The 11,133-nt window shown below is 48.5% G+C and overlaps 1 protein-coding gene across 5 annotated transcripts; it reads right to left on the bottom strand.

Annotated features, from left to right (window-relative positions):
* Positions 1–4,951: 4,951 nt before the first annotated feature.
* LOC125527562 (pentatricopeptide repeat-containing protein At2g17210-like) lies at positions 4,952–9,108 on the bottom strand. 5 transcript variants are annotated; one of them, XR_007292190.1, is made up of 4 exons: positions 7,071–9,108; positions 6,848–6,911; positions 6,271–6,756; positions 4,952–5,477 (listed from the first exon to the last, which is right to left on the bottom strand). XR_007292190.1 is itself a non-coding variant. In XM_048692090.1 (2 exons), the coding sequence occupies exon 1, from the start codon at positions 9,055–9,057 to the stop codon at positions 7,072–7,074; it is 1,986 nt and encodes a 661-aa protein (XP_048548047.1). In that variant the 5' UTR covers positions 9,058–9,108; the 3' UTR covers positions 4,952–5,477; position 7,071. The 5 variants fall into 5 exon arrangements, 1 of the variants encoding a protein (XP_048548047.1); XR_007292181.1 differs by having other exon boundaries at positions 6,827–6,911; XR_007292189.1 differs by having other exon boundaries at positions 6,140–6,756; positions 6,827–6,911.
* Positions 9,109–11,133: the final 2,025 nt, after the last annotated feature.

The raw sequence follows: 11,133 nt of genomic DNA on the forward strand, positions 1-11,133 counted from the left end.
GATCAGAGTGGTTTGATGGACCGGTCAGGTTGCTTGTTTTGTGTTTTCGGATCTCGGAAACATGTGATCGGGCCCTTATAGGGCTGACTGTGATCCAAATAACTATTCTGTTGTTATATATATATATATATATATATATATATATATATATATATATATATAGGGATTGACTATTCGTCACTCTGGGTGATGAATAGTTATTCTTCATCATCCTCTATTTTACCATCAGTGGACTCTAATTTTACGTTATGTAAATTTTGCCTTATTTCCAAAGTAAAAAGAGACTATAAGAAAATATATAATCGTCGAAAAAAATATTTTATGTGATGTAAAATTACAAATGTAAAAACATAATGTAAAATACACATAAACTGTAAATTTTCTTGTCTTATGACCTATATTTTTTTTCTTATGCCAAATTTTACGTTGTGAATCAATAGGAATGTAACTATTTGAATTCCAAACGTAATTTAATTATGAAATGATCATAAGATTACCTCGGATGAAGAATAACTTATTCTGCACCCTGGGTGATGAATAGTAACACTATATATATCGCTTTGTATATATATATATATATACACACACACAAAGCGATATTATTTTAGTAATCTAAAACAACTTATATTCGTTTTTTTCGTGAAAAACATCTCATATTTGTTGACAGAGGGAGTAGTAAATTATCATATCAAAATGTCCCTGCATTTATGGCTATAACAAAATCCAAGATAAATATAATCACAACAATCATTTTTGTGCATGAATAATTCAGTTTTTCTACAATTAGATTATGTGATGCAAATCTAAATCTATATCTCTAATTTCTCTATTGAGGGTAGAAATAGTACACACAATCTCATTGTACAGTTTTGAAACCTTTTTCAAGAAATGAGCAAAACTAAATGGCAATCACATTAAGTTAAAAATTAAAATAGATATGCTTTGGTACACTTTGGCACATCCCTTAAAAAGTTGCACAGATCTCAATCCATTCAGTGGCAGTACAAATTGAAGAGCTAATTTATTGGATCAAAAAGGACAATATGGTCATCTCCCATGCAAGACGATGGTCGCAACAAGCACGTTGAAAAACTCACAGCCTACGGTAGACGCTGGGCGTACCTGCGTGCCACGTGGCCACATTGCCGTACTTGATGGCACCATGACGATACACACGGCTGCAACCCTAGCCACCGCCAAGAGAGGCCAGTCTTCCAGCGCCGTCCTCCGGCGGCCCCTCTCTACCGGCGACCTCGGTCGTTGGTGGTGAGGGGGGTCGCCGGATCCACGTGGTGTGGATCGTTTTTACTCTCTTGTAGTCTAGGTTTTTAGGTTGTTCATCGCTTTGGCTTCGGCGATGGCGATGACAGCGCTGAATAAAGATTCTTCGAATCCTTTTCAACGAGGCCATTGGTCCTATGGTTGGGAATGGATTTGGAAACTAGTCTGTTCAAGTAAGGATGGCGTGGCAGTGGCGGCATCCTCGTGGTGGACAGTGTCCTCGGGCTCCGCCGTTGCGACGGTGTTTGCTCCAGCGTAGGTGCGGAGCTTGGGAGGTAGTCCAGGAGCGGATGCAGATTGTGATCTGCATCGATGACATCTGGAAGACGGAACGTGTTCTGAGTTTGTGGTTCGTGGATGGCAGGTATGGTTTCCCCCTTCGGCGTTTTAGTCGTGGTGGAGTTCCAGATCTGGAGTTCGTGGCGTGTCCGGGTTGTTGCTCCGGTCTGATTCGTTCAACGGCAAAGACTTCACTTTTGGTGAGCCACCTTGGAGGTCCGCAAAGCTGCATATCAGCTATGGAGCTGCATCGAGTTCGGGTGAGGAGGTGATCCGTTATTCTTTTCTTCGGTGGCCGTCGTGGTGATGCCGGGGGCAGATGACGGGCGTTGGTGTCAAACTCAGAGATGTTTTGCTATCTTTTCAGTTTTGTTATGTCAATATTTACGCAACTTGTATTTTGATCTTTATAATATGAATGAGACATGTGTTACCATGTAAAAAAAGACTAAGCAAAGATTTGCTTGAACCGCAGACGGTTGCCTGCATGGCAACACGCCATGCATGTGGGGATTCCGTGGCCGTCACTAATGGCAGCATAATGTCGGCCACCGGGAACCACCCACCTCCATGCATGACGTCGCACTCGCACACATCTATCTGCTGCCGCGTTCATCTTCACAGCCAACGCGGCCTTCACCTCCAAACCCTAGCGGTAGTTCATATTTGAGTGCATGGCCATTGCGCAAGACAGATCTTTATAAATACTATCCCCTCTGTTTCAAAATAAGTATCTCAACTTTATACTAACTCCGGTATAAAATTATACTAAGCTTGATACAGTTATTTTGGGATGGAGGGAGTACATAGTATGGTTATTAGTAAAACGGTATACATATGTGCATGCATTTCAGAGGTTTTTGCTTCTGATGATATTGTTTAATTCCACTCACTCCCACACATGGAGTTTTTGTTGTTGTGGTTCCTTTCGTGGTTGTAAGAGCATCTACATAGCCGGGCGCCCCAAACCTGTCTCAAACGTCCGGGCGGACGGCCGGGTCATAAAAATTCAACTCAGGCGGGCTCCTTAAATAGGCCTCAAACGCCTGGGCTGATCGGCACCCTTCATGTCTAGCCCAAATTTGAGGCGGATATGAAGGCGCCTAAGCGCGCCCGCCACGTCGGACCCGACAGCCCTACCCCACCGCATATTGCATTAAATCCACCAAACCCTTCCTCCTCCTCCCGCCTCCCTCCTATCTTTCCCTTGCCCAAGCCCTGGCCCTCCTCCACCCTTGCTCCCCATCCTCACCACCTGTCCCGATCCGCCGCCCTACATGTCGTCCAACCCGTCCCCGACCGCCACGACGTAGACTGCGTACGCCTTGAAATTGAGAGGGGAAAATCGAGTTGGAGAAGCAAGAGGCGGCGATCAAATGGGAGATCGAGAAGGTGAAGACACTTGGAGAGATCGAGCTTGAGAAGGAAAGGTTGCATCTCGCATGGAAAGCGGAGGGTGTGAAGATCATATGTTGGCGGACGAAACCTCTTGGATGAGCATGCAAAGAAGTGATTTGCGGAAAAGATGAAGGAGATCAACGAGCGTAGGAACTACGAGCGGCGAGGGAGGCTGCGGCAGCAACGGAGCATGTGGGAAATATGCAGGCAGAGCAGGACGCGAGGATGGCCTCGGAGCAGGTGCCATGGATGGCGTCCGACACACACGGACTCTGCCGCCACCACACACACCACCACCATGCATGAGGAACACGAGCGAAGACCGTAGACGACGATTGCGCAGCGTGCTCGGAGGTGTCCCGCGGTTCTATCTGTGGGAGTAATTAACCCAGGGGCTTTTCTAGGCCCCCGGGAACCAGGAGACCACGATCGTTTGATCACTTTGGCCGCGCTAGTAGGCTCCACTCTTTCTTCCTTTTCTTCGTGTATTTGTGTAATATGTACACTGGCACGCCCACAACGTTTTGCACCCTGATGCAAGGGAGACGTTTATACGAAACCTTTTTCTTTTTGTATGAGTGCATCTTTCCTTTTTCGCGCAAACAAGGTGATTAACACAATGCAAGGAGGTGGCTTCATGGCATCAACTGTACATAGCAGCTATCCACACAATTGTAATGTCCTTTCTCTTGGTTATCGTTCGTTTTTCTTTTCGTCCGTTGCCCAAGGGAGGTGAATGTTGTCTCTCATGAATTAGCTAGGCTAGCGGGTTCAATGCCATCCTCATTCCTCAACTCGGTTAGAGAAACCGCTGGCATTCATTGTAAGGTGGCTGGTGGATAATGTAACTGTCTTTTGATTAAGAGAAATAAAGTTACTGAATTTTTAAAAGAAAATCTTACACTCTTGATTTTATGATGTTTTTCCATCGTCCTGTTGAATGCTTATATTTTACTCTCTTATACACTTATTTTCGGATGGTAAGTAATCTCGTCGGTTAATTCATATATAGTCACTAATCATCTAGCACCTGGTACATCAAATCCTGCTGATAGTAACCGGATGTATGCATGGTAACAAATCATTTTTTTTCGTTTGGCTGCGGAAATGCATGGTAACAAATTACACATTCATAATCTGCAGGTACTGCGTACTATTATTCGGTGATGGCCAGCTATAATGCGCTATCACCAAATCGTCATGCATGCATGGAATCCTTTCATTGAAATTATACTACCCTCCATATATATACTGCGGCCAGAGGGATCCATGGCCGCTGCCTCTCACTTCTCATACTTCATTCGGTTCCCAGAAGCTGAAGACCAAACATGAGAGGGGGCGTGTGCATGGTCCCTCTCTTGTTCATCGGGTGCCTTGTCGCGGTCGGGCAGTGTAAGCATAACACCGACCGTCTTATCGCATACATTCTTGCAGCAAATTTATCAGTCTTGCATAAACCGATGCCTCCGGTTGTACCTCTCCGTTTCTTGTTACTCCGTATACTAGGTTTTTCTTAAGTTAAATTTATGTGTTGTGATCTAACAAACACTACATATATTTATATTGTGTGTGATGATATATATGTAGGTGGTCTTGTGGCTGCAAGAAGCAACCAAGAACATGGTGGCAACATAACCGCGAACGCCAGCGCTGTAGATCCGTCGTCGAATGAAAGCAAGCTCACCCTCAAATGGTGTGTCAAGAGGCACTGCGGTCATAGTTGGTTCGTTATTAAAATCTGTCACTGCTGTGCCACGCTGCCGGGCAGCCCGTGTTGGCGTAGTATAGGCGAATGCCAAGCAAATTGCCCAACTTGTGATCCTTATTGCCCGCCTGCATCAGCAATGGAGCTACACGCATAGAGGGATGCATGCTTACACACAGGCGTGCCGTGCCTTGCTCGCCACTATTACTTTCCGTTCCAAATTACTTGTGGCTAGATACATGTTTATCTAGATAAATCTAAAACAAGTAACTCGGCACGGAAGAAGTATTGCATAAAGCTTGATCAGTGTTGTTGAGATGAAACAACGTGCTGGTGTACAGTCTTTTCCACCTACTAGTCCATGTGCAATGAAAAATTATACTCCAGTATGAGTTAATGAACGACCAATTTGGGTAAACCCTGCTGACCTTTTGGCATTGTGTTCTCCCTCGATCGAACCCCCTTATTCGTAGTACATCTATTTACAGAGCAAGTAGTAGTAGTATATAACAAGCAGCTGATGCAAATCAATGTGGTCATGGAGAACAAATCCATAAGAGTTATTCGGCCGGTGCTGCTTCTTCTAACGGGACTGACATGGTCATCTTCATCCTGGAAGTCGTCCCCAAGAAAGCCATCGTGACCATCGCTTCTCTTCGTGCTCGCATCAAACCTCCTTGCAAAGAGCATCCTCCTTGCAAGCACCATCAAGGTTGAGATCACTTAGCAGGTGCTCCACCCCCTTGATTCAGGCTATCGCCACCGTAGTTGCCAGGACCCAGGAGAAGCATTTTTGTATCCACCAGCACCCCCTCTGTAATAAAATCAAACGAACAGCAATTCATCGAGTGCACAGCTATCACATAAGCTGAAAAGTTTTAAACACAAAACCTAGACGACACCAAAAATAAAAGAATGCCCACAGGTCAGCTATACACATACTCCAACCAGTAGAATAAAAGAATGCTTACAGGCCCAGCCAGGAAAAGGGAACATATTAGGAAATGAACCAGCATGGAATGATTATACAAGACCAATCAAGTTACTGACGAAAACCACTCAAATGGATTATGGATATCACAGACGCCTCTGAAACGGAAGTGCTAATATAACATTGTTCCTATTCATAAAATTAGATCAGGGCACAAAAAGAAACAAGCTGTGTAACAAGTGGACATCATTAAAGAGGGACTCATCCAGCTGGTAGCACAAACAACTTGATAACATACCAGCCTCCAGGAAAAAAATACCAAAAAATCTACAGTTCACGGTGTGCAACATTAGACGAACAATAATGAATCGCACCAATTCATTTATTGCACATCTATCACATAAGCTGAAAAGTTTTGAACAGAAAATCTCTATGAGACCAAAAATCATACTGATGTTTAAAAGTCTAACCATAATCTAATATAATGCAATAGGTAGCATACAGTAAACCAGAAGATGACAGGAACAACACTGCTATTCTCTTACCAAAAACGCAGACCAACTGATTGCCACCGGTAATGACACTCGCGATATTTCTATTACTCATCCATCCTTGGAAGAACAAGTTAGGCTATTCAAAAATGACAAATCCATTCAAGTTAGCAACAGCAAGATACCTCCTCGACGGCACCCTCAGGCCCAAGCCCCAAGGTGGCCGACTTTGGCCTCGCAAGCCTCGTCAACCGTTGCGACACGCACGTCTCTGTCCCGCGGACGCAGCACTTTTGGGCACACCGCACTGGAGGTTTGGATCACCGAGAAGTGTGATGTCTACAGCTTCGGCATGCTCCTCCTGAAGATCGTCAAGCATGGTAGTAACCAAGATGTCGATGCCACGCCGAAGAGCAGCCAGCAATGGTTCCTCATGGTCGCATGGACCAGGTACGAAGCTGGCGAGCTGATGGAACTCATGGTGGCAACAGTCCGCCATGAATCGCGTTGCAGAGGGCTGGTGGAGAGGATGTGCAAGGTGGTGTTCTAGTGCGTGCAGCCGAGGCCGTCAATGAGCGTGGTGGTCAAGAACTGAAGATGCTCGAGGGCAAGACGGAGATCACTCCGCCTTCCAACCCATTCCGCAGTATCTCATGGAGCCGGTGGCGAACCTGCAGATGGCAATGGCGAACGATGTAAACACAGCATCATCGGTTTCAAAAAATGTCATCTTGTTTTGACCTTTGGCGTCTCCAGTATTACCACAGAAGAAATGAAATGCAATCCTGCATTTCCTTCCATATGCGTACCCACCCATATCAATCATCTACAGGTCATGAAAGAACCATACTGAGAATTGCACTGAACAAATCCAAAGCACGCACTCAAAATGCACTACAGAATTCAGCCTAATTACTAGCATATACAGTATATTATAGATAACCAGGTTGATAAACATAGATGATGGTGAGGACTTCGTATGTACCTTAATCATGACACTTGTGTGATAATAAGGTAAGATGATGGTGGTTTGGATGTGGAGGAGTAGGCGGCAGCATCTGTTGATGCAGGAGATGTAGCATGGAGTAAACCTGCCCTCTGTCAGGGTGGCATCCATCCCATGACATGAAGCTGTGAGCATTGCACCCCACCTGCACCATGCTGTGTCCGCCAGTCACCCCTACTCCCCTCTCCCTCATCAGCTGTCGCATCCGCGCTGCCGTCTCGCCAGCGCCGGGCACGCCCATCGACATCAGGTACCCCGCCGCATTGCCCGGCTCCAACTCCAGGACGCGGCAGGCAGCATCACGTCCAACACTCGAGTCGCTGCTGTAGCCTCTGCAGGCGCTTAGCAGCGCACTCCAGGCTGCTGGACTGCTGCTGGTGGATATCCTCTCCTCGATGACCCTAGCGGCCCCCTCAAGGTCCCCTGCACGCGCGAGCATGTCGACGACGCACGATAGGTGCTCCACCTGTGGCTCAACCGAGTGTGTCGCCGTCATCCTCTCGAAGCAGGCCACGCCCTCCTCTACCAGACCTCCGTGCGCGCATGCCGACAGCACGGCCAGCATCGTGACACCGTTCGGCATGATGTCCCATTCCTGCTCCATCCTGTCGAGGAGGGCGAGGGCATCACGTGCGCGGCCATTCATCCCCAGAGCGCCAATCATGGAGTTCCAGGTGAGCACGTCCCTTCGCGGCATCGCATTGAACACCCTCGTCGCCGCAGCCAGGTTGCCGCATTTACCATACATGTCCACCAGAGCGTTGCTGACGTCCCGCTCCAAGGCTAGCCCACTCCTGAGCGCCATGCCGTGGGCGCATCTCGACGCTGCCATCTCCGCACAGTCTGCGCATGCCTCGAGGACGCTCAGTATGGTGACCGAGTTGGGCGTCTCCCCGGCCTCCCTCATCACGACGGCGCACGCGATCGCCTCGCCAGGCCGGCCATTGTGGACGCATCCAGCGATGACGGTGCTCCACGTGACGATGTTCCTCTCAGGCATGCCGCGGAACAGCCTGACCGTGTGCTCAAGCAGGCCGCACTTGGCGTATGCGTCCAGCAGGGCGTTCAACAGAGGCAGGCCTGTCGAGGACAATAGGAGCCCCCTCCTCACGGCCGCGGCATGGACAGACCGGCACCACATGGCCTGGCCGCCCTCGAGCCTCTTGCACAGCTGAAGCAGCACCACCAACGTCGTCTCATCGAAGCCGATGTCGCTGCCCTCTTTCAGCAAGGACGAGGAGGAGGCAAGAAGGTCTAGCGCGTCGGTGGCACGGCCGGTGCGCGCGAGTCCGGAGAGCATGGTGTTCCAGGACACCACGTTCCTGCTCAGGGTCATGTCGAACACCTTCTTGGCGGACTGCAGGTCCAGGCACCTGGCGTACATGTCGACGAGCGAGTTGGCGACGAAGACATCGCAGCCCTGCAGCCCACGGCGCTCCATGAGGGCGTGCAGGGAGGCCCCGAGCGCCAGGTCCTCGAGCTCGGCGCAGGCGCGGAGCGCGACGACGAGGACGACCCCGTCCGGCTCCGGTGCGTCGTCGCCGCCAGCGAGCATGTCCCTGAACATGCACAGGGCCTGGGAGGCCGAGCCCCCCGCGAGGTGTGCCCGCATCATGGAGGTCCAGGATGCGACGTCCCTAAGAGGCATTTCGTCGAACAGCTTCGCCGCGGCAAGGGAGTCGCCGGATGTTGCGTAGGAGGCGAGCAGCGAGTTGGGGACGGTGCAGCCCCCCGGGCGGAAGTAGGCCGTCTTGAGGAGGCAGGCGTGCACGGCGGTGGTGGGGTGCGGCGCGGGCGCGGGCGCGCGGCGGAGGAGGGCGAGGAGGGTGGCCGGCGTGGGCGGGAGGTGGGCTGCGTTGTAGGTGACGGGGGTCGAGGGGCAGCAGAGGTGGGCGACGGCGAGGTCCGGGACTGCGGCGCCGAGGCTGCGCCGCACCGCCGCCGCTGCTGCCGTTCCGATTGCCATTCCGACGGACAGAGAGACAAGTGTAGCAGAGACGGACGCAGCAGCATAGCACAGGCCTTTCTGTGCACCGTCGGATCTCATTTCCATGGCTCGAGTTAATTGCACGGAAAGAAAGTACCACATCGTTGTAACGGGTATCACTAGTCACCTTTTTTCATGTCAGTAACATCTATGCGCCTAATTGTTGCAAAATGGTCTCAACATGGTATAATCTCGTATTGACATTGTATTTGATCGCACGGCCCCACCTGTCAGGTGACACACTGGCCAACCAGCGCGTGCCGCTTCGCTGACTAGGACGAGGCCGACTCGGTCAGTGTAAATGGCTGGGCTGGGTCGAACCAAGCCGCCCACCTCACTCTCGGCCTTGAATCCAGCCTCGCCCTCCTCTCTCTGATTCGCTATCGGCCGCCGCACAGTCCACCATCACCGCCACCCCGCCATGGTGTATGAGGACGAGAGTAGCAACGACTACTCTAGCCTGTTGTACATCAACTCCTCCAACAACGGCATGAAGTACCTGGTGAGTGGTGGATGTAGGGTTAGGGTTATGTTTTCTGCTTTGGGGATTGAGGGGATTCGATCTTTGATTTGGGGATTTTTATTCATTTTGCACCTATAGATCCCTGCTAGCATTGAAGGCGAAGAGTACATGGGCATTGAGGCAGGACCCATTGTTCCTTGCGAGCACCATCGTCTGCCAGCTGAGAGGCGTATTGCCTTTGAGGCATTTGACATGGGCAGGAGGTTCTTAGTTTGTGCTTAGAAAGTAAGATTCTGCACAATCTCTGTTAGTTGTATTAAAATTGATAGTATACATGCTCCTGTTCAGATGGTGTGTAGAGAAGTCCAGCGCAGATGCAGTGCACATGCTCATGTTCTTTAGTTTAGCCATTTCTTAGTAGTACTGATGATCATTATTAAGCCATTTAGTAGTACTGATGCTCATCATTGGAGTAGGCAATTGCTGATGCACTTCTTGTATATTTAATTTGGCCAGAAGATATTAATTTTATAATTGGCCAAGAGCTTAGTTTGCAGTGCAGATGATCATTGTTTAATTGGGGAGCTTAGTGATTGTTTAGTTTCAGATGCTCAAAATTCAGTAAGTGTTTAGTGTCAGGTGTTCATTCTTTAATTGGACAGCTTAGTGATTGTGTCACATGCTCAAAGTTCAGTTATTTTTTAGTGTCAGATGCTCAAAGTTGAGTTATTGTTTAGTATCAGTTGCTTAAAGTTTAGTGTGCTTTGTAGCTGCTGTACTTTTTGTAAAGTTCATTGCTTAAATAATTTGTCTAGGAGGTTGGTTTGCAGTGCACATACTCGGTTGTTCTTTAGTTTATTTAGGGTTAGTGTAGTGCACATGTCATTGTTTACTGCAGTTATTCTGTTGTTCTTTATGTCATTATTAATTGTAGTTTTGATGGAATTGATGCTTACAATAATTTGTCATGTGTCAATTGGAAATCACTTAGATAGTTGAATGGGTTGACCCAGAGTGGGAGATGTATGAAGACAGAAGGAGTGATAGGAAGAAGGGTAACCTGGAGAGTTCATTTACTATTTGCCATTTGACAGAAGAGATTGCCTTTGCTGCTGCTTTCACCCTACCTGGAGGATACAGCAATGGTGCTGGAAGCGAGGGACTTCCCGTCATGGCTCGCAAGGTTGCATTTCAGGCATTCTTGATCTCTGATACCTTAGCAATGTGCTCTTCATTTGCTGCCGCCTTCATATGCATCATGGCAAGGTGGGAGGATTACGAGTTACTATAGATCCTTTACTAAGAAGCTCATGTGGTTTGCATATGTGGCAACTACCACAACCTTTTCAACTGGTTTATATACGGTGTTGGCCCCACATCTCCACTGGTTGGCCATTGCAATTTGCATTACTGTAGCTTTGTTGCCCATTCTGACGAAGCTACTGGGCGAATGGCCTGTCTTGAGGCTTAGGTTTCGGCTGGGAAAAACTTTCAACTATGATCTCCTTGACATTGTGTGACCTCAGATATTTGTCTTCTGGTCCTTGTAACATTTTGTTATCTATCTGTAGTTGACACTGTTTGGCTACTCA

The sequence above is a fragment of the Triticum urartu genome, chromosome 1, assembly GCF_003073215.2.
Source record: "Triticum urartu cultivar G1812 chromosome 1, Tu2.1, whole genome shotgun sequence".
Classification (NCBI taxonomy): Eukaryota; Viridiplantae; Streptophyta; class Magnoliopsida; order Poales; family Poaceae; genus Triticum; species Triticum urartu.

Excerpts from the sequence above, each read along its gene's own strand:
- LOC125527562 (XM_048692090.1), bottom strand. The coding sequence starts at position 9,057 with ATGGCAATCGGAACGGCAGCAGCGGCGGCGGTGCGGCGCAGCCTCGGC.